General features: G+C 41.0%; 1 protein-coding gene across 1 annotated transcript; it reads left to right on the plus strand.

Moving 5' to 3' along the window:
• The first annotated feature begins 6,133 nt into the window (after positions 1 to 6,133).
• LOC308691103 (zinc finger Y-chromosomal protein 1) lies at positions 6,134 to 22,909 on the plus strand. Its single transcript, XM_081366002.1, has 8 exons — positions 6,134 to 6,578; positions 7,611 to 7,707; positions 8,829 to 9,167; positions 9,874 to 10,023; positions 15,055 to 15,174; positions 16,227 to 16,361; positions 18,513 to 18,647; positions 21,288 to 22,909. Exons 2-8 carry the CDS (start codon positions 7,641 to 7,643, stop codon positions 22,601 to 22,603), a joined length of 2,262 nt encoding a protein of 753 aa, XP_081222128.1. The 5' UTR covers positions 6,134 to 6,578; positions 7,611 to 7,640; the 3' UTR covers positions 22,604 to 22,909.
• The last annotated feature ends 1,003 nt before the right edge of the window (positions 22,910 to 23,912 follow it).

The raw sequence follows: 23,912 nt of genomic DNA on the forward strand, positions 1-23,912 counted from the left end.
GATGAGAAAATTACTAATTATATTTAAACTACTGGTCCTATATTTAAAACAATACCTAATTTTTCACTAAATACTGTATGTGTTGAAAACTATTTTATTTTATTTTATTAAGGATTAGAGAAAGGAATAATGAAACACCATGGATATTTCATAATAAACGGCCTGTTTTTGTCACGGTTACCGTTGGTTTCTGCACTACATTACCCAAGATTCCCTCTAGCACACCTGCACTCACTCTCAGGATCATTAATCACCCGCACCTGTTCCCAATCATTAACCTCATCAGTCAACGCATAAAACATTCCCTGTGATTTCAGTCTGGGTCAAGCCTCCAACAGGAACAGACCATAATCCGTTGTCTCCGTTTCCTCTGACACATCCAGACTTCAAGCTGTAATGTATACTTACCTGAAACACTCACCTTTATGTCATTGTTGTGCTGTCTTCAGAAATCCTGTCTGAGTCCATGCTGCCTGAGATCCTGTGTTCCTTTGAGTTTCCAGTGTTTCAACTGAGTTTGTTTGATTGCCGATCTGCATCTGAAAGAGAAGAGACAAAGATTACTGAACTGAGATTGCTTGACGTCAACTTATCCAAAGTGAAAGTGCTTACCTGCTTTTCACCCCACAACGAGTTTCCTTCACGACTTCTGCACTTAAATTGAGTGAATACTCACCTCGCACTCTGATCATCTGTAAATAAAGCTGTGTTTGATTCACTTACCTCTGTCTCCTGGTCTGTATCCTGACAGAAGGCTTGACCGCATACCGTTATGGATCCTACACAGCCCGCAGACCGTGTTTCTGTGAACCCCAAGGAATCCACTATTTTCAACCAGAACGGTAGGACTCTGGAGGAATTTGCTAAAGTTTTCCTTTGCCTTTATCAGGATGGGAGCTGGGATGAGGACTTCCTTCAGCAACAGTTCTGGAGCGGGTTAGACGATCCACTTGCCCAGATACTACTGTTGGATGATCTCGATCTACCTCTCATCAAACTCATTGACCGCACGCTGTGGGTGTGTGGTTCATCACTCACTGTGGAAGACATCCAGTCTGATCTCCACGTCCAATCTGCTTCCCTCGTCAACGCAACTAAACCCAGGCATCCAGTCAGCCCAAGCCTGCCCGAAAAGGTAACGGTCCTTCACCGCTCCGGACCCATAGCGGAGATCACCTGGCCTAGGTCACGAAAGCTGATTTCAAACAGTGCTGATCTGACGTCCAAGTTATTTGACCCCGCTTTAATGTCCGTCCGGGGAGCTCGCAGATCTGCTCTACGTTTCACCAAATACACCAAACCAGTCATCAGCCCAGCCGAACCAGAGCCTGTTATCTGCCCAGCTAAATCTGAGCACATCGTCTGCCTAGCGGAGCCTGCACTTCCCGCCAGTCCAGCCGAGCCTGCACTTCACGCCAGTCCAGCCGAGCCTGCACTTCACGCCAGTCCAGCCGAGCCTGCACTTCACGCCAGTCCAGCCGAGCCTGCACTTCACGCCAGTCCAGCCGAGCCTGCACTTCACGCCAGTCCAGCCGAGCCTGCACTTCACGCCAGTCCAGCCGAGCCTGCACTTCACGCCAGTCCAGCCGAGCCTGCACTTCACGCCAGTCCAGCCGAGCCTGCGACTGAGAGCGTCATGCCCGCCGAGACTGAGAGCGTCATGCCCGCCGAGACTGAGAGCGTCATGCCCGCCGAGACTGAGAGCGCCATGCCCGCCGAGACTGAGAGCGTCATGCCCCCAGAGCCAGTCGTCGGCCCAGAAGTTCCGAGTCCAGTTCCGAGTCCAGTCCTCGAGCAAGAGCCAGAGCCAGTCCTCGAGCAAGAGCCAGAGCCAGTCCTCGAGCAAGAGCCAGAGCCAGTCCTCGAGCAAGAGCCAGAGCCAGTCCTCGAGCAAGAGCCAGAGCCAGTCCTCGAGCAAGAGCCAGAGCCAGTCCTCGAGCAAGAGCCAGAGCCAGTCCTCGAGCAAGAGCCAGAGCCAGTCCTCGAGCAAGAGCCAGAGCCAGTCCTCGAGCAAGAGCCAGAGCCAGTCCTCGAGCAAGAGCCAGAGCCAGTCCTCGAGCAAGAGCCAGAGCCAGTCCTCGAGCAAGAGCCAGAGCCAGTCCTCGAGCAAGAGCCAGAGCCAGTCCTCGAGCAAGAGCCAGAGCCAGTCCTCGAGCAAGAGCCAGAGCCAGTCCTCGAGCAAGAGCCAGAGCCAGTCCTCGAGCAAGAGCCAGAGCCAGTCCTCGAGCAAGAGCCAGAGCCAGTCCTCGAGCAAGAGCCAGAGCCAGTCCTCGAGCAAGAGCCAGAGCCAGTCCTCGAGCAAGAGCCAGAGCCAGTCCTCGAGCAAGAGCCAGAGCCAGTCCTCGAGCAAGAGCCAGAGCCAGTCCTCGAGCAAGAGCCAGAGCCAGTCCTCGAGCAAGAGCCAGAGCCAGTCCTCGAGCAAGAGCCAGAGCCAGTCCTCGAGCAAGAGCCAGAGCCAGTCCTCGAGCAAGAGCCAGAGCCAGTCCTCGAGCAAGAGCCAGAGCCAGTCCTCGAGCAAGAGCCAGAGCCAGTCCTCGAGCAAGAGCCAGAGCCAGTCCTCGAGCAAGAGCCAGAGCCAGTCCTCGAGCAAGAGCCAGAGCCAGTCCTCGAGCAAGAGCCAGAGCCAGTCCTCGAGCAAGAGCCAGAGCCAGTCCTCGAGCAAGAGCCAGAGCCAGTCCTCGAGCAAGAGCCAGAGCCAGTCCTCGAGCAAGAGCCAGAGCCAGTCCTCGAGCAAGAGCCAGAGCCAGTCCTCGAGCAAGAGCCAGAGCCAGTCCTCGAGCAAGAGCCAGAGCCAGTCCTCGAGCAAGAGCCAGAGCCAGTCCTCGAGCAAGAGCCAGAGCCAGTCCTCGAGCAAGAGCCAGAGCCAGTCCTCGAGCAAGAGCCAGAGCCAGTCCTCGAGCAAGAGCCAGAGCCAGTCCTCGAGCAAGAGCCAGAGCCAGTCCTCGAGCAAGAGCCAGAGCCAGTCCTCGAGCAAGAGCCAGAGCCAGTCCTCGAGCAAGAGCCAGAGCCAGTCCTCGAGCAAGAGCCAGAGCCAGTCCTCGAGCAAGAGCCAGAGCCAGTCCTCGAGCAAGAGCCAGAGCCAGTCCTCGAGCAAGAGCCAGAGCCAGTCCTCGAGCAAGAGCCAGAGCCAGTCCTCGAGCAAGAGCCAGAGCCAGTCCTCGAGCAAGAGCCAGAGCCAGTCCTCGAGCAAGAGCCAGAGCCAGTCCTCGAGCAAGAGCCAGAGCCAGTCCTAGAGCAAGAGCCAGAGCCAGTCCTCGAGCAAGAGCCAGAGCCAGTCCTAGAGCAAGAGCCAGAGCCAGTCCTAGAGCAAGAGCCAGAGCCAGTCCTAGAGCAAGAGCCAGAGCCAGTCCTCGAGCAAGAGCCAGAGCCAGTCCTCGAGCAAGAGCCAGAGCCAGTCCTCGAGCAAGAGCCAGAGCCAGTTGTCGGCCCAGATGAGCCGAGTCCAGTTCCGAGTCCAGTTCCGAGTCCAGTTCCGAGTCCAGTTCCGAGTCCAGTTCCGAGTCCAGTTCCGAGTCCAGTTCCGAGTCCAGTTCCGAGTCCAGTTCCGAGTCCAGTTCCGAGTCCAGTTCCGAGTCCAGTTCCGAGTCCAGTTCCGAGTCCAGTTCCGAGTCCAGTTCCGAGTCCAGTTCCGAGTCCAGTTCCGAGTCCAGTTCCGAGTCCAGTTCCGAGTCCAGTTCCGAGTCCAGTTCCGAGTCCAGTTCCGAGTCCAGTTCCGAGTCCAGTTCCGAGTCCAGTTCCGAGTCCAGTTCCGAGTCCAGTTCCGAGTCCAGTTCCGAGTCCAGTTCCGAGTCCAGTTCCGAGTCCAGTTCCGAGTCCAGTTCCGAGTCCAGTTCCGAGTCCAGTTCCGAGTCCAGTTCCGAGTCCAGTTCCGAGTCCAGTTCCGAGTCCAGTTCCGAGTCCAGTTCCGAGTCCAGTTCCGAGTCCAGTTCCGAGTCCAGTTCCGAGTCCAGTTCCGGAGCAAGAGCCAGTCTTCAAGCAAGAGCCAGAGCCAGAGCCAGCCTACGAGCAAGAGCCAGTGCCAGTCTTCCCAAAAGCTCTTTCTTCGCCGCTGGTCTCACCCAGCTTAAAGCCCTCTTCGCCGCTGATCCTGCACAGCCCCGAGCTGCCTTCGTCGCTGGTCCTATCCAGCCTAGAGCTGCTTTCTCCCCCTGCCTCATCTAGCCATGTATCAAAACCTGACAAGTTCTCCATTAAAATTTTGGGGGGGCGCAGTATACCTGCTAGGGGGACCGCGGAGGTCTTTACGACAAGGTTCCCAGTGTCACCATGGCAACCTGAAAAAATATCACCACCATGGCCACCCGAAGGGTCCTCACCACCATGGCCACCCGAAGGGTCCTCACCACCATGGCCACCCGAAGGGTCCTCACCACCATGGCCACCCGAAGGGTCCTCACCGCCATGGCCACCCGAAGGGTCCTCACCACCATGGCCACCCGAAGGGTCACCTCTGCCCTGTACTCCCGAGGGTCCGACAGCTCCGCCCTGGACACCCGAGGGTCCGACAGCTCCGCCCTGGCCACGCCCACAGCCTGCTCCGCCCTGGTCCCCTGACCAGCCTGCTCCGCCTGGAACGTCCTGGAATCTAGGATGCCCACCCTCCCACCCCTTTGGATGTTATACGGCGCGAGGACGCGCCTTCGGAGAGGGGGGGGTACTGTCACGGTTACCGTTGGTTTCTGCACTACATTACCCAAGATTCCCTCTAGCACACCTGCACTCACTCTCAGGATCATTAATCACCCGCACCTGTTCCCAATCATTAACCTCATCAGTCAACGCATAAAACATTCCCTGTGATTTCAGTCTGGGTCAAGCCTCCAACAGGAACAGACCATAATCCGTTGTCTCCGTTTCCTCTGACACATCCAGACTTCAAGCTGTAATGTATACTTACCTGAAACACTCACCTTTATGTCATTGTTGTGCTGTCTTCAGAAATCCTGTCTGAGTCCATGCTGCCTGAGATCCTGTGTTCCTTTGAGTTTCCAGTGTTTCAACTGAGTTTGTTTGATTGCCGATCTGCATCTGAAAGAGAAGAGACAAAGATTACTGAACTGAGATTGCTTGACGTCAACTTATCCAAAGTGAAAGTGCTTACCTGCTTTTCACCCCACAACGAGTTTCCTTCACGACTTCTGCACTTAAATTGAGTGAATACTCACCTCGCACTCTGATCATCTGTAAATAAAGCTGTGTTTGATTCACTTACCTCTGTCTCCTGGTCTGTATCCTGACAGTTTTTCAGTTGTGATATTAACTGCTATAATTTCATTTGATCTTAATATTTGATTAATTAAAAGTTTTTTGAATTTAGTATTTTTTCATGCATCACATTGTTTAGACTAGCATTAGAATCAAATGGAAGAAAATAAAATATTTTTGAAAAAATATATTTTATTCATATGTTATGCAGTGTTCACTGTAGTGGACACCAGGAAAAACATTTTTTCTTTTCCATCCACCAATCAATGTTTACGTTTCAGGATTATTTTTAACCAAGCTTTGTAGAAAGCTGATTCTCAACTATGTAATGAAAGATATAATGGAATGAATTGATATACCATTTTACTTTACTTTTACTGCAATATGTGTGTGTAAAATGGCCTAGTGCCTTCAATACAATATCAACTGTGTCTAATCTGCATATTTATGTACATATTTTTTACAACTCGCAATGAAAAAATTAGTGTAATAATGGGAGTAATAATTGGCAACATTTTCATAACAATATCTAATATTTTATAGGAAATATTGATATACAATTTTCACTTTCACTTGTTGTGTCTGCCAAAATGCCTAATAAACATGATTTAAGTCCTAAATTCTTCTACAGTGGACATGTATAAAATCAATGCCCTGTTTTGAAACATAAAGTCATATTGTTTAGAAACCCCATAACATTTTCATGAGATGATGATTGATGACAAACAATTAGGAAATTTGTCAGATTTAAATTATAATTCCAAAATATGATATTTCAATAAGAGTGCTAAATTTGATGACTAAATGAATATCTGGACATTTTTAAAGACTAAGGGAGTTACTGTTATGGTGAAATTTCCGAACATTTGGTGTCTCTGGAAAGGTCTGAAGAATATGCTCTAGAACTGGAGACTTCCTGGGTCCCAGTGGGCATGAAAACGCAGTGCATGGGAATGGGATGACCCAACCAGTGGGCACTTTTAAAGGCCAACAATGGAAAACATACATCTTTAACATGAATTCGTCGGTCAGCCAAGGTTAAACAGTCAGTTTAAAACATGCTTATGCACTTTGCATGGGGAATTGTCTCTGTTAGCTTCGCGTTCGCTGGGTAAACGGTTGTTCATCATCGGCCTTCCGCGTTTTCCTGCGACTCTGCGCAGTGACGTGTCGCGTTGACGGCGGGTCGCGCGCTGTGGAGAAGCTGCGGGCTGAAGCGTGTGTGTGTGTGTGTGGAGCTCCGCCCTCCTTGCGCACTCCGCGGCCCGCCCAACGCCCGCTAACTCCCGATCCAACCCTGCCCGAGTCTGGGGGAATCCGACGGCCTGCCTGCCCGGGGAAAATCTGGAGGCCGCCCCGTGCGTTGATCTATGGTAAGCGCGCGTGTACTGGTGAATCAGACCGCGCGATGTTTATCCCGCAAGCTCGTTGCACGCGCACGCTGGATTAATGCACTGAAATTGCACGTTTTTGTTGCATTATGTTGCTGGAGACGCGAGGCCTCGGATTGGCCGCCGGGCCCCGGGCCTTTACGCAGGCCGCACTCAGGCCTTGTTCACTGGGGGAGGGTTATTGTTTATAAGTGCTCTTGCATGCACGCACAGGCGCGCGACACTAAACGCCCCTTTGTTTCAAAGCTGAGAGCGCGTGCTCGCATATGTGTGATATATGTATGCGTGGGAATTAAACGCGCGGGGTATTATGGCTCAAAATGGCGGGGTTTTGTTTTCAGTGGAAGGGGAAAAATTATGGCCACAACAAGGCGCCATGTTTATGTCCGGTTTCAGGTGCTGAAATACGAGGAAGCCTTCGCTGCTTTTCTCCGCGCGCGGGGGGTGGGAAGCTTCGGCGCGCGCTGCTACCTATTTTTTTTACAGTCTATGGCTGGTACACACATTATTCTCAAATTGCATGAAGCTTCATGTGTTTCCTCTCATGCATAAAGCATTTTGCGTTGTATTTATAATGCATTGCATCATTTTATATAACAAACCTAATGCACAGCCAGTTATTGGTGCTAATATGTGTGTTGCATTAATTCCTAGTCACTCATCTTGTCGCAGTCATTTGCAAATTTAAGGGACATGCATGTCCGTCAATAATCTGCTCATATTTATTAGGCATATTCGTAAGTCTGCCTGTCTTTCTGCCTCCATATTTATCTATCTGTTTGCCTGCATGCATGCCTGTGTGTGTGTGTGTGTCTATTCAAGTGTACATCCATTTTAAACCTATTGTATGTTTACAATATGACAACTAGTTCTTGAACCCTTTCACATTGTTTTGATCCCCCTTGTCCAGAAAGCAACGGCCTCATTCTGTATTTACTCATTTCTTCATATGCAATAGCTGGTCATTTTGTGTTTGGTTAAATTATTAATTGTATGTGTTGTTTGTTGTGTTAGTTGTGCCGTGGCCAATGAAGAATAAAGACGATGGATGAGGAGGTGACAAGGCTTGCTCTCCGCTCCCAGGAGCCGAAGATTATACTGCATGGCTCAGGTAATAAACACACCAGACCTCTGTCCTTTCTAAGGTTATTTCTTTCATAATGCAAATGTTGCATCATTCTCATTCTAGAGATCATTTGTTCACATTAGAGAAAGATTATTAAGTTGAAATTTGTATGAAAACAATTTGTAAACTTTTAGATGTACACTAGCATATCGATGGCATATGTGACATGAATATGATTGCATAAATAAGAAAAATCTAGAATTTTGTATAACTATAACTATAATCATAATACATTTTTTGTGTTATTAAATAAAAATGATATATATATAGTTAAAGATATACAATTATAAATATACTTTTATATTTGAAATATTTATAAATTATTATATTTCATTATTTAAATTAAAAACATCAAATGCCACAACTCAAAAATATATTTTAATAAATATTATTAAATCAATCTATAGTTTATATCATCATAATTAATTATAATAATTATATATTTTTAAACAGTTAAATTAAAACAATTATATAATTATAACAAAAAAGATATTATGTATATAAATGTATATTATAAATATACATTTATATGTATTAAATAATGACATATATGTAGAAAAGCAGATATAAAATGGTAAATAATATATATTTTATGATAATATTATTCTGATAATATTGTTTATTATTATTATTACAAAAATGTATGTTATGTTGTTATTGTCATCTAATGTTTTTATTATTCAATTTAATTAAAATATTATCAAATTCAAAAAAATATTTTTATAATATTAATTAGAAATATATTTATGCTTATAGTGTATTACATGTTTATATATATATATATATATATATATAAATAGTTTTATGTCTGCTTTTTTTGTAATAAAAACATTAGACAACAATTAAAAGTAGTAGTAATAATAATATAATAAATATTATTATTCATTATTAAATATATAATATTTATTTTATGAATATGTATTTTTTGGGGAAATCTAGTAACCTGTGGTTAACCATTTCAGTTGGTCATTATGAATTGTGGTTTAGTGATCAAACTTCTTTGACTCAGTTAGCAGTAGTTTTGGCAGGCTTACTAAGCGAGTGCACGTGTGTGTGTGTGTGTGTGTGTGTGTGTGTGTGTGTGTGTGTGTGTGTGTGTGTTGCAGGCGAGGGGGGTGCTGGAGACGAGGAGTATGTGGTGGAGCTGCAGGAGACAGTGCTGGTGTCTGAGGTGGAGGGGGAGGGGGGGTCGGTTCAGGGCTTCTCCTCCGACGAGCTCGTCATCCAGGACGCCGTCGAGGACGTGGTTGCCGAGTATGTGCACTGCGATGACGACGAGGGCGTTGCCGTGGAGACCTGTGTGATGTCACTGGAGGAGGAGGAGGAGGATGGTGTTGCCATGGCAGAGATGACTGAGGATGTTTTGGTGGCGGAAGGGAGAGAGCAGGACGGCCTGGACCCCGAACACGACTCGGACAGCTGCGGAGACTACCTGATGATCTCCTGTAATTCACTTTCTTTACTTTATTCATTCATACATTCGTTCATCGATTCGTTCATTCATTTTGTTGATTAATTAGTTCATTCATTCAGTCACTTAGTTTTCAGTTTATTTGTCGTTATTAATCTATTCCAATCAGTTTTTTGTTAATTCCTTAATTTATTCGTTCATTTGTTTCTAATTCATTTATTCTATTAGTTAACTAGTTCATTCACTCATTTGTTCGTTCACTCAGTAAGTGTCCAGTTTATTTGTCATTGTTTGTTTATTCAATCAGTTCTTTTGTTCATTAATTAATTAATTTGTTTCTCACTAGTGAACGAATAAATGAACAGCTAAATTAATAAATAACTAAATAATAGAAATAAACAACTAATAATATGATAAAATGAATAAACAACTAAACTAATATGAATTACAGAATCAAATAATATGAATAAACAACTAAACTAGCTAGTTTAGTTTTTGTTGTTCATTTATTTATTCAATCAGTTTTTTTTTGTTTGTTCATTCATTTATTCATTTGTTTCAATCTAATTAATTTATTCTATTGGTTAACTAGTTCATTCGCTTAGCTGAGTTTATTTGCTGTTCATTTCAGTCAGTTGTTTGTTTGTTTGTTTGTTTGTTTCATTCATTTCCATTCATTAGTTTTTCTGTCATAAAACGAATGATCTGTTCATAATGTTGGTCTTCCTTCCTTCGTGTAGTGGACGACGCTGGTAAGATGGTGTCGGGAGACGGCGAGGAGGTGACGGTAGAGGGAGCGATAGATGACCAGGAGGTGGAGAAAGATGAGGACGGACAGGAAGTCATTAAAGTTTACATCTTTAAAGCAGACTCGGGAGAGGACGACCTTGGTGAGTCCAGTGTCTACTAGAGATTGAGCCAGTGTTACTTTTGTATTATTTATATACTTTTATAGTTTTGGCTAATATTTTGAATTGGCATTTATTTATTTATTTATTAATTTTAGTTTTTTTTTTCAATGTTTTAATTTTTTAAAAGTTTTATTTTTCCATTTTTATTCTTTTCAGAACTATATTAAAACGTTTTAGTAATTTAATGTGCTTTTGTAATTTTTTTTATTAGTTTTTGTTCTTTTATATTTCCGTTTAGCTTTAATTGTTTAGTCATTCTAGTACTTCATTGTCAAGTCACTTTTATTTATACCTTTATTCTTGACAAAACTGGGCTAATATGGTTATGGTTCCTGGTTCTAGTAAGAACTCGAGCTGCTGTGTTTTGGACCAGCTGTAGTTTTGTTTATTAAGCATGCAGGGCAACCACCCATAATAGCATTACAATAATATAGCCTTGAGGTTATGAACGCATGAACTAAACTGTTCTGCATTTGTCATTGATAGCATATGTCGTAGTTTAGATATATTTCTAAGATGGAAAATTGTGGTTTTACAGATGTTAGAAATGTGGCTTTCAAATGAAAGATTGGTATCAAAGAGCACACCCAGGTTCCTAACCGACGACGAAGACTTAACAGAGCAGCCATCAAGTGTTAGACAGTATTCTAGATTATTGTGTGAGGAAGTTTTGTGTCTAATAATTAGTAGGAAATTACTATTCATCTAACTATCCAAAATTTTTATATCAAGTATGCATTCCATAAATTTAGTGAATTGCTTTGTTTCATCAGGGCGCAAAAAATATAGAGATGAGTATCATCAGCATAACAGTGAAAACTAATGCCATGCTTCCTAATGATATCTCCCAAGGGTAGCATGTGCAGGATGAAAAGCAACGGCCCTAGTACTGAGCCTTGCTGTACTCCATACTGAACTTGTGATCGATAAGACATCTCTTCATTTACTGCTACAAATTGATAACAGTCAGATAAGTATGATTTGAACCATGTCAATGCAATTCCACTAATGCCAATCTAATTTGAGTCTATTCAAAAGGATGTTGTGGTTGATAGTATCAAATTCAAGACTAAGATCCAGTAACACTAATACAGAGATACAACCACGATCATACGATAAGAGCAAATCATTTGTGACTCTAACGAGCGCAGCTTTAGTACTATGAAACGGTCTAAATACTGACTGGAGCTCATCGCAGATTTCTTTCTAAAAAGAAACATAGTTGTGAGTAGTGTTGCACGGTGCACCGATGCTTCAAAAGTATCGCGATTCTCAAAAACGTCACGATTCCTAAATTTATTAGTATATCGATACTTCTAAGAATGACCGCGTTCCAGATTTGTAAGGCCGGCGACACACTGGATGCGTGGCATGAGCGTCTCAGCTGTGTGGCGTGTCCGTTTTTATTTCGGCTCCCATGTTTACAGGTTAGAGCTAGCACACTGCCTGTGTGACGCGCGCCCGATCCGTGCGGAAAACGCGTGCATGCTAGAAATAGAACTGACGCCTATTTTTCACGCGACACGCCAAGCGTGTTGGTAGCGTTTCCAGGCAAAATAGAATTGGAAAAGATGTTTCTGTGTCATTTTGACACGAATACATATTAATAAATGACATTTTGATGTTTGAAAGTCTCTAGGTTTTGACATAAATGCAGATATAAATGTAATTTAAAACAAGTAATAAAAACTCAGTGAGTGTTTTAGCGCAATTTTCTCACCTCATGGGATCACAACACTAAGAGATAGTAAATCTTTTCCTGGATTTTTTTTGTGCGTTCCCGAGATTAGACCTTCCTTAACATAATGCCGAAAACCCGAAGTCTCTAGGTGGTCTGGTTGAGTAGAAGATAGAAGTGCAAGATTGGTGCGCACAGACAGAACAGAAATCATGAGTTAACAATCGCAATTTTGTCCGGTGGAAAATTGCGCTAAAAATATTATCGATTTTCAAATACTGCACCTGTCAATACAGAACGAAATATTCTGTAGACTATTTTGCCTTCAATACTGCCGATGTTGTCTTTGCTGCTATATATTTATGTTTTAAAATAAAGCACAGCAATGTTATTTGAAAGTGTTTCTCCCTTTTCAGGAAAAGTATCGAAAAAGTATCGAAATCGCAATTCTTGACTTAGTATCGGTATCGAAACAATAATTTTGGTATCGTGACAACACTAGTTGTGAGGACACTGCTTTTTCTAGTATTTTTTACAGAAAAGGGAGATTCGATATAAGTCTGTAATTAACTAGTTCTCTAGGATCAAGTTGCATTTTTTAATAAGAGATTTAATAACAGCCAGCTTAAAGGGATAGTTCACTTTGAAATTAATTTTTGATATGTTTTAGCTTACCTCAAGGGCATCCAAGATGTAGGTGTCTTTGTTTCCGCAGTAGTTTCAATTTTGATATTTTTAGGTCAAACCGTTCTTGTCTGTCAGTCATATAATGCAGGTCGATGGTCACTGTCTCAAAGAGCAAGCACAGAGTCCAAATTAAAACAATTCCCCATCGTCCAAATTAAACAATTCCCCATCATAAGTACACATTGATGGCCTAAGACACGAAACGAGCGGTTTGTGTGAGAAAACGAACAGTATTTATATCGTTGTTATCTCTTGAAAACAGCACACGTCCAAATGATCTGACGGCGCGGGCGGGTATAGATATATACATAGATGTCGCCCTGGCTACGGTTTCGTTCCAATGAACTGCAGTAGCCAAGGCGACATCTATGTATATATCTATACCCGCCCGCGCCGTCAGATCATTTGGACGTGTGCTGTTTTCAAGAGATATATATATTTATATATATAAAGATGCTCATTAGCAGCTTACGTATAGCGGCCCATTGAAACGGCCGCTAATGAGGCATCTATGGTTTCTACAAACGGAAACCGAGGATAGCGCGGATATTACATAATGGATATGCGACAATGACAAGGGACGAGCCATTATTTAAAACTGGAATTTCTCTGGATTTACAAATCCTTGGAAACTTTTGTTGTACAGAATGTAAGTACAGAACCGCATGAAATATATCACACTGTGGAAGTGGTTTTTGAATATTTTATTACAAAAATATTACATATTGTACCTTTAATTAAAATAATGTTAACTAAAATAAAATGATATTGAAACTATTATTTATTATAGTTTATTTCATTTGATTTCCACTTTACTTCAATTATGGAAAATTATTATTAATATTTTTTGTTTAAAATGCATCACTGGATAGGGGCCGATGATGAAACCCTCAGTTCAATAAGAAGTAGCAGAGGTGATGTGGTGGTGATCAGAGTTTCTTCTATGACGTGTGACAGAAATTCAAACTGAAACTGCAGATTCATTGTTCTGGTGGACATGCTGGGTCTTTCTTGGGCATTTGCCACAGCTTCACTTGTGATCCAATTATGATATGCATCATGATCATGAGAATTGTATCGTATTGTGAGGTAGTTGTTGGGACCCATCCAGACATTTTTCATTTTTGCCACTGAAACTGTTGCCAGGGCAAGTAAAGATCAGAAAAAATCCATGCGTTGTTCAAAATCGCCTCCTATACCTTCATTCACTATTCTCTACATTACTAATATAGTCCATTTGAAGGAATGAATTAAGGGCTGTCACTTTTGCATAGTTTGTGCTTGCTGTTTAATAATTATTTGAAATTGATCAAACTAGCAGCACCTGTTGTAATGAAAAGATTTATCTTAAACTCATTCATGGAAACTAGCATGTATAAACCTTAATTAAACAATTTAATAATCATTAAAAAAGGAATTTATACCTGCATGATATTACTCTGTAGCCACATTGGAACAGCGGTTTGGAAAATGTATAAAAATCAGTTGTACACTCATTATTGCGGAGCACTGTGGGATTGAATGAGTGCACTCGATAACATGCACTATGGTTTCGGACACCACTACAAATAGTGCCATATTTAAAGGGATACTTCACCGATTAGCATTAAGCTTTGTATCAGTAGAAACCCGGTAGCATTCTCGAATGACTGTGCTTCCCTCCCTCATGTCCCCCTGAGACGAGAGATTTCTGTATTGTGTGTCTGGAAAAACCTCAGATGACGCAAAAATCTTCATTTATCATCATCTGAGGCTTTTGTGTCCAGAGGCGAGAGACTCCAGCCAGTAGGAGGAGCTCGTCCCGCATGTCTTCAACCTGCCCATAGGGGGATCTCACCATAAAACGCCGTCTTTTCAGTTTCGAGTCGACTAGTAGCCTAGCTGTGTCATTTCTCCCGACACTGCCCTCTGTAACCGGTAGGCTTGTCTCGGGCGTGTTCTCGTAGGGCAGTGAAGCAAGTGCATTCTGGGAGTTGTCGTCTTTCATCCACATGAGCCAAAAATACATTTCCTGGCTTTTCTCAGTCTAGAAGGCACCAACTTCTAAAATAATTTCACATTTCTACTACATAAATGACCCAATTTAAATACACATTCATCTTTCCAGTATGGGGGAGATTTCGGACACAGCCCTAGTGATGCAAATTTCAGCAATCGGAAAATACACGTCCGAAACATCAAAAAGCTGAAATAATTTTGGAGGGCTGACTGAAACAGTTGGTGATGTTAAAGCAGCATGCAGAGTTCAATTACACTACTGAAAACATACGTTTTGGTAAACACAGTGCATCCCTAAAAATCTGGAATATGAGGGTGCAAAAAAATCTAAACATTGAGAAAATCTCCTTTAAAGTTGTTCATTTATGTTGGCGATTGTGCTGCATTCACTCACAAAAATACATGTTTTATATATTTATGGTAGGAAATTTACAAAATATCTTCATGGAACATGATCTTTACTTAATATCCTCATGATTTTTGGCATAAAAGAAAAATGGATAATTTTGACCCATACAATGTATTGTTGGATATTGCCACAAATATACCCGTGCGACTCGAGACTGGTGACGTGATCCAGGGTTCTGTGTGTCATTTTAATAACACCAGAGTGGTGAGTAATTGTCTGATGCTTGATTTGTGTGCAGGAGAGACGGTGGACCTCAGTGAGAATGAGGCCGTCGCTCTGGCTGAGCCTGTGATTCGGCCGCTGAGAGAGAAGATGGTCTACATGTCTGTGGGAGACGGTCATCATACACAGACTGATGGTGAGAGACCGCTTATCAAACGCATCTTTGACGTATACAGTATACAGTAGGACTGGGCGGCATGACTGTATACACAATGCAACAGTAGAAATGTGGCATCTGGTCTGACGTTTATACCGAGGCAGATATAATTGCAAGCACTGAATATATGAGGTGTTGTTAAGCTCAACACAAAGTTTTGTTGTTTATGGTTGCTGAGCAAAATCATTACTTAGCATGTTAATATAACAATAAATGGACATGCTTACAACAGGCTATTTTACTAGTTTTTTTATGTCTTTAGTTCTTATTTTTATTTCAGTTTTAGTAATTTTAGTAATTCAACAAACTAAAAATAATTGCCTAGATAACTAACTGGCATAAAATATATATTTTTTTTTTCCAGTTAACATTATTTCAGTATTTCTTTCACTGGATTATCCCAAAATAGGCCTTCAAACATGATTATTTAATACAATTTTGTATTAAAAGCTATTTTATTTAATATAATATTTTAAGTACTTAAATTTCCAGCATAAATAACTATATTGTGATGTATAGCATTACTGGTATAAAGCAATTCACACTGTGATTTAAGGTTTTAGTAATGCCGCCCGTCTCTCTTCATAACACGATTCGTTGATTATTGGCTGCAAACGCTCAAATAGCCTCTTAGTTTCTGCTCAAATTGCTTCATTCTTTCTGTTCTGCAAAAGTCAAATTATGTAACTTTCTGGGAACTTGTCAAACCAGTTATTATTGTCCCAAACGTACTCCTGTTTGATTTACTAAGCTAATGTTTTCAAAGATGAAACTGAAGGACTGAATTGGCATGAAACATGCTACTTATGTGGATGATGTCTTTGCCAACATTATTATTTAATTTTCGACACTGTTATTGAATATTTAGGTGATTGTTTCTGTTTGGTTCGATGGGTCTGAGCATCAGCTTGACGTGTGTGTGTGTGTGTGTGTGTGTGTGTGTGTGTGTGTGTGTGCGCGTGTGCGTGTGCGTGTGTGTGTGTGTGTGTGTGTGTGTGTGTGTGTGTGTGTGTGTGTGTGTGTGTGTGCAGGAGGCTCTAAGCTCTCGGACGAGGTGTACATGGAGGTGGTGGTTGGAGGCGAGGAGCCGGTTCCTCATGACAGGCCGTATGATGGCACTGCGCTGAGCAAGGACTTCATGCCTGTTGCGTGGGCAGCGGCATACGGTCAGGACACTCGAAACGCTTCCTCATGTCACTGACACTACAAACCCCCAGATCATGTAGTAAAACGGGAACTTAAATAAGCCTGTGTCTATTGACTACAAACAACACAATGCATGCACACAGGAATCCTGAAATGTAGGGCTGGGTTATTGACTCATGATTTGTTTCATTCTCCATTTGATTAATTTGAATGTATATCAGGTACAGTACATGACAATTTTTCTCTACGGAAAATAATCTCAACTAATGTTGCAAACTATACGGGGAACCCTGTCGTTTGGTATAATTCTATAATATTAAAAGTTTAAAATGAACAAAAAGTCTAAACTACTAAATTCAATTGCCATTTATTTTTAGATATAATAATAAACGGTCAAATAAAAACTGGTTTGTATACAAACATTTAAATAGCATATTTACAACAGTTTTTATAATGTCTCTATAATAATAACAACTTTTTTATTTGTTTTTACTCCAATTAATTGTTTTAAATATAAAGATTTAAACATTGACTGAACTAGGGGTGGGGGAAAAATCGATTCTTAGATGCATCGCGATGCGGACTTGGACGATTTTGAATCAATTCACAAATGTCAAAAATCGATTAAAAAATTGTATTTTTATTTTTTTCTAATAACGTAATATTGACGGAATGCAAAAGGCGGAACTCTAAAGCGGACGTGCAGTGCGCCAAATTCAGACGGCACCCTCTTCATTAAAAACTAAAGTATGGAAAATTGGCAATTTCATTTTGACCTATTTAGTATTTTTTGTATGAGAGCTGCTTTCTGTATTGTTTAGTTTTCACATCAATATACTGTAAACCGATCTGTTATACGTACGTCATACTGCTCTCCACACTCACAGTCTGTATCAGTGCAATGCCAGTCATAAAAAGTTACATTTTGACTGTGCTCTCTGCAGATGTTCATCACTTTTTTTTGTATAAGCTGTTTTTGATTGTGGTATACAGCAAACATTTCAAGTCATAACTCTTTATAGTTGTGTATAAAAGCGGCTTTGTTTGTAACTAATTATTTAGAATATGCATAAGTCCACAAGCATTATGTTTGTATGAGAGCTTCTGGTACATAATTCTATGCTTTTGAACGAAAACTGTTTGTGATTTTTGTTACAGCAAAATGTTTTTTTGTTTCTTGTCTGAAGGAATATATTGCTCATTGGAAATAACAGGAGGATGTTGGTTAGAAGTCTATTATTAAATGCTAGAGATTCAGAATATGCTGAAGTTTGAATTCATTTACTACAAGTACGCTGCTAGTACATGCACATGTTTATTTTCCTGTTGGTTCTCAGCAATGTTGGGACATATGCTGGCAAATGTAACCTTACAGTTGACTTGCCAAATCACTTCCATTTGTTTTATTAATAAAATGAATATAGGAAGTATTGGAAGTAAATTCTTTATGGGTCATCATAAATACTTTGCTTTAAAAAGTACCAAGTAGTCACACACACACAAAAAAAGATGCATCGATAATCGTTACCCTCTGAATCATAATCGAATTGAATCGTGAGGTGCCTAGAGATTCCCACCCCTAATTTAAACATTCGTTAAATAAAGAAGATATTAAACGGGTAAAGTGTCACACCACATTAAAGAACATCATGATGACATTTATTGTTTGAATTTCGTTATAAAACTGACGGAATTTGAAATACTTTTTTTAATATCAAAAGTAACAAAGCAAAAATTATATTTTTGATTTATTGGATGGACACATAATGTTTATGTTCGCGCATCAGCTGAAAACAGCATAGAATAAAAGATAGATTCTTGGAATATCAATTCATCAAAATGAGAGCCAATTAAAATCGAGAAATTGATATTGTCATCAAATACCCTTTCTTATATGTGCTGGACTAACACTAGAAACATTCATATCAAATGTGATGGAAGTGCTGGTTAATCTGAGTTTAATTATGCATATTTTTTCTGGCATTCAAAGCTTTTTATGTTTGGAAGTAGAAACTGGGTTGCAGAAACACACACTCATGTTGTCTAGATTGTAGTGGTTGACTGATATCAGCATTTTAGAAGGACAATACCGTTGTGATCTTGCATTCATTAGGATGTTTCTTCTAATCATAAATAATTCTTGAATATGCTGATGTGTCTGTCATAAGCAGGTGCGGACGAGGGCTGTGAGAACCGCAACGGAGCAGCGAGCGCGTTACTGCACATCGACGAGTCGGATGCACTGGACAAACTCAACCGGCAACACGGCAAGAGGCGGCGAGCTGAACCCCGACAGGTCCAGACAGGTATTAGCACACTCACCTGCCACTAACTGCTTAAACCATTAGTTCACTTCAGAATTCAAATATCCTGATAATTTACTCACCCCCATGTCATCCAAGATGTTCATGTCTTTCGTTCTTCGGTCGAAAAGAAATTAAGGTTTTTGAGGAAAACATTCCAGGATTGTTCTCCATATAGTGACTTCAATGGGGTCCAACGGGTTGAAGGTCCAAATTGTAGTTTCAATGCAGCTTCAAAGTCTCTACACGATCCCAGCTGTGGAATAAGAGTCTTATCTAGACAAACCATCGGCCATTTAAAAAATAAATAAATAAATAATATATATAGAGAGAGAGAGAAATAAAAAAATCATGTTTAAAGGTCACGCTTGTTCCCATTCAAAAATGTAGGGTTGGCCGAAAAACTAATTTCATTTTCTTCTCCAACTTTAAAATCATCCTGTATTTTTATTTTATTTTATTTTAAAGGGCATTTGACTTAGTCTTTGCACATTCACTTTGTAAACACTAGCTCGGTACTTCCGCGTGACCTTTCAACGTGATTACATAATGCGTGGCACATCACAGCTAGTGCAAGACCAGCATTTGTGGTTAAAAAGTATATATATTTTGGTTGTTTTTTAGAAAATGAATGATGGTTTGTCTAGATAAGACTCTTATTCCTCGGCTGGGAACGTGTAGAGCCTTTAAAGCTGCACTGAAACTCACATTTGGACCTTCAACCCCCATTGAAGTCACTATAGGGAGAAAAATCTTAGCTTTTTAGTTGTTGTTATGACTTAGGGCTGCCAAATTAAAATCCGAATTTCGAATATTTGTCAAATGTAAAATAAAAATCCACATTCATATGCAAACACGGTGCATTTGAACTTTAGGTGTGCATCAGGCAGAATTATCAGTGGCGCACGAGATGTGATGATGTTGCAAAAGTCATCGTTGTGTTTAATGTTTTTGTTTGCCTGTCCTGTTGAACCCATTAGATGTGGCGCTGATGCGTTGTTCATTCAAAACATTGCAGAAATAGAGAAGCTCAATGCAGAGAAGATCTTGGTTACGTCAAAACCAGAACCAAGCCGTTCACACAGAACACATTTTCTGCACCACTTTTCCATTGTTTTCTATGTAAACAAGCACTAGATCAGCGCTTTGGCTTTTTGTATTAAAATATGCTGTTTTGTTCATTATTGTTTATGCAATTTATATAGCATTATAAATGCTATGTACTTTTTACAGACAGCCATATTATTTAATTGCTTAAAATAAACAATTTAATGTGGTTCATTAATATTTTGCTCATTTCGCCCTCTTGTGGCCTCAGGAGATTTTTCTCTTAACTGAAATATTAAGTTAAATTTTAATTTAAAAGGCATAATATAAGTAAAAAAAACCCATTGAATTTAGTTTTTCAGCGGTTTAATAGCCCTATTATGATCCTGATAAGTAGTCAACAGATTTAGCGTCTGAATTCTCTATTCATTCAATAAAGTTCATTTAAATGTTTACTTAAAATTCTCCAAGCAACTTAAAATATACACTTAACATTGAGAAGGTTATCAGTAGAAATCATTCATAAATAAATAAATATTTTGTGTGGCTGGAGCATATGAGAGTCTTAACAGTGTCAAAATCGCTCAATACCTGAAATGTCTTATAATGTAATGCACTGAAACTCTTTAAAAAGCATTTTTTTTCAAGTTTTTTAACTATTACTGTAGTCATTTATACTTTTATCTATTGCACTGCGGGACAATTTAAAATGATCTAGTGAAATCAAAATGATGAAATGTGACATTAAAAGAAATGTGACCAGTCACAGCAGAAATATACATTTTGCCTTTGAATTTTTACCTTGATGTTAAATGTTGAATTTTTACCTTGATGTTGAAAAAATAAGACCATTGGCATTTGTAACTAACATGTTTTCAAAGGTTTTCAAAAGGTTTCTGGTGGAATTAAAGTAAATAATTGCCATCATTAATTTGTATGTTGTATTTAGTGTGTATATATACTGTATGTGTGTATATATACACACACACACACACACACACACACACATTCAGTTTTCATTTTTTTCATTTTGTCTTTTCTTTTCATTTTTTTAAAATATGACTGTTTAATTAATTAATTTATTTATTTATTTATTTATTTATTTATTTATTTATTTATTTATTTATTTATTTCCAGTTTCCAGTTAGTAATTTTAGTTCTTCAACTTAAATGCATTTCAGTTAAGTGCCAAGGCAACATTTTTATTCAGTTTGTATTTCATCTAATGCATATATCAATGAGCTCATTGTTTCTGCCTTAAATTCTTACATTGTTTAAATTAATAAATGTTTTAGCTAACTGTGATTTGTATATGTACATTTCGAAAATACATAACTTAGACAGTCACCTCTCATAACAGATCACTAAAGTATAATGTAGACCATTTTCTGTAAAGCTGCATTGAAACGGTGTATTGTGAAAAGCGCTATACAAATAAATGTGAATTGAATTTAATATTTTTTACTTCAAATGTATTTCAATTAACATAAATGCTTCTTTTAATAGTTTTAGTTCTATATGCATAATATCAGCTATTGGCTACAAAACTGATTTTCCTTCATCCTCTCACTGTCCGTATCTCTCATTCCTCCCCAGCGATCATCATCGGCCCGTACGGACAGCCTCTGACGGTCTACCCCTGCATGCTGTGCGGTAAGAAGTTCAAATCCCGCGGCTTCCTGAAGCGACACACGCGCAACCACCACCAGGACGTGCTGAGTCGCAAGAAGTACCAGTGCACGGACTGCGACTTCACCACCAACAAAAAAGCCAGTCTGCACAACCACATGGAGGTCCACGCGCTCAGCAACAAAGCGCCGTTCGAATGCGAGACCTGCGGTAAAGAGTTTCACCAGCAGGCGGCGCTGTTCTCGCACCGTCTCCAGCACCACCACCGCGAACAGAAAACGCCCACGGCAATCGCGTCGCCTTCTCCTCCTGCCGCCACGGCAAAGACACACAAATGCAAGTTTTGCGATTACGAGACTGCCGAGCAAGGGCTGCTCAATCGCCACCTGCTGGCCGTTCACAGTAAGAGCTTCCCGCACATATGCGTGGAATGCGGGAAAGGTTTCCGCCACCCGTCGGAGCTAAAAAAACACATGCGCACGCACACCGGCGAGAAGCCGTACTCGTGCATGTACTGCGATTACAAATCCGCCGATTCGTCTAACCTAAAAACGCACGTGAAAACGAAGCACAGCCGCGAGCTTCCGTTCCGCTGCGAACGCTGCGGTCAAACGTTCGCCGAGGAGGACGAGCTAACGCAACACGCCACGACACACGAGGACGCTCGCGGACACCAGTGCAACCACTGCGACCATCGCAGCTCCAACTCCAGCGACCTGAAACGGCACGTCATTTCCGTGCACACTAAAGACTATCCGCACAAGTGCGCCATCTGCGGGAAAGGCTTCCACCGGCCGTCCGAGCTTAAGAAACACTCCGCGTCGCACAAAGCTAAGAAACTGCACCAGTGCCGCCACTGCAACTTTAAGATCGCTGATCCGTTCGTGCTCAGCCGGCACATCTTATCCGTTCACACGAAGGAGCAACAGCAGCAACAACAAACGCCACAACAACCGACTCCGCCCACTTCCGAGTCGTCGCCACCACAAGCCCCGCCCACAGAAAAGAGCGCCCCCAAGAGGACTATAGGGGCGGCGCAGTTAGCGGCGCCCTCGGTAAAGAAAGCCATTGGCTCCAAGGGTCCGCGGGAAAGGCGTGTGTATCAGTGTCAGTATTGCGACTACAGCACGGGAGACGCGTCTGGCTTCAAAAGACACGTTATTTCCATCCATACTAAAGACTATCCTCACCGCTGTCAGTACTGCTCGAAGGGCTTCCGGAGACCTTCGGAGAAAAACCAGCACATTATGAGACATCATAAAGACATGGTGCCGGGAGAATGAACACCTTCCTTTTCTCCCTCCTGCTCACTTCCATAAAGACACTAAACAACCATTGATTCAAATCCCTCATGTTAGCAAACTCTTACAAAGATCTCTCATGCATAGCAGCGCGCGTGTGTGTGTGTGTTGTGTCTGTGTGCGAAAGCGTGCATATGAACATGCTTTATGCTTAATGATCACATGGTTTGCAGTCTTAAAGGAACAGTTCACCCTAAAATTTAAGGGGTCGTCATTCACTCGCCCTCATGTTGTTTAAGACTTGCGAGACTTTCTTTCTACCAAGGAACGTAAACGTTTTTTTTAGTTAATAAAAAAAAAAAAAAGAGAGAATATCCTGGTTAATCTTTTTTGCATTATTATATTGACTTAATATATAAATTAAATAATAAATTATTATGATAATGTATTATATAAATATTAAACGTTTCATTAACACTTTTTCATTAGTTAACATTAATGTATTAACTAACATGACCTAACCATGAGCAATACATTTGTTACTGTATTTGTTAATCTTTGTTAATGTTAGTTATTAAAAATAAAGATGTTCATTGTTTGTTCATGTTAGTTCACAGCACATTAACTAATGCTAACAAAATTTTAATAAAGTGTTAGTAAATGTTGCAATTAACAAAGATTAATAAATGATGTTTAGGTGCAGGTCATTATTAGTTAATGTTAACTAATCAACCTTATTGTAAAGTGTTACCAATGTTTCTTATCATAAATGCTGTAAAAAGCACCATAATAATAACTTTATGCACTATATTCGTGATACATTTGAGTGAGGACAACCCCAAATTGAAGGTGTTATACACTGAAATTTTCCTCTCTTCTCTAGGAAATAAAACAGCATACGACATGAGGGTGAGTAAATAATGACATTTTTGTTTTGGGTGGACTATTCCTTTAACTTTAGACGTTTTATGTTTGGATGTGTACCTTAACAGATGAAACTAATATGTACATCCAGCCTCTGGGATCAGGTGCATATTCCTGAAGCATTTTTGAGTCTTGCGTTCACCCTGTCATCAAGCTAAAATCCTCTGAGCGCATAAACTCTCTGAAATGCTTTTTGAATATAGGACCACGTCATGGATTTCTCACTCAATCTTGCACTTTACTAGCATGTCCGTCTGCTTGATCGCTGTTTAAAAACGTGGATGTTGTCAGATGACACCAGGAAATGTTTTTAATGTTCAGAAAAACGTTGGAAATTACCAGGCTGTTTTCCATAGGCACTAAAAACTCAGTCTTATTTTGCAATGTTAGTATGATCAGGACAGGGTAATGGGGAATGTGTGGTCTC

Source organism: Scardinius erythrophthalmus (assembly GCF_964197995.2).
Source record: "Scardinius erythrophthalmus genome assembly, chromosome: 5".
NCBI classification, from domain to species: Eukaryota; Metazoa; Chordata; class Actinopteri; order Cypriniformes; family Leuciscidae; genus Scardinius; species Scardinius erythrophthalmus.

Excerpts from the sequence above, each read along its gene's own strand:
- LOC308691103 (XM_081366002.1), top strand. The coding sequence starts at position 7,641 with ATGGATGAGGAGGTGACAAGGCTTGCTCTCCGCTCCCAGGAGCCGAAG. Across the intron at positions 9,168-9,873 it reads AGACTACCTGATGATCTCCT|TGGACGACGCTGGTAAGATG; the intron begins GTAATTCACTTT and ends TCCTTCGTGTAG. Across the intron at positions 15,175-16,226 it reads TCATCATACACAGACTGATG|GAGGCTCTAAGCTCTCGGAC; the intron begins GTGAGAGACCGC and ends GTGTGTGTGCAG.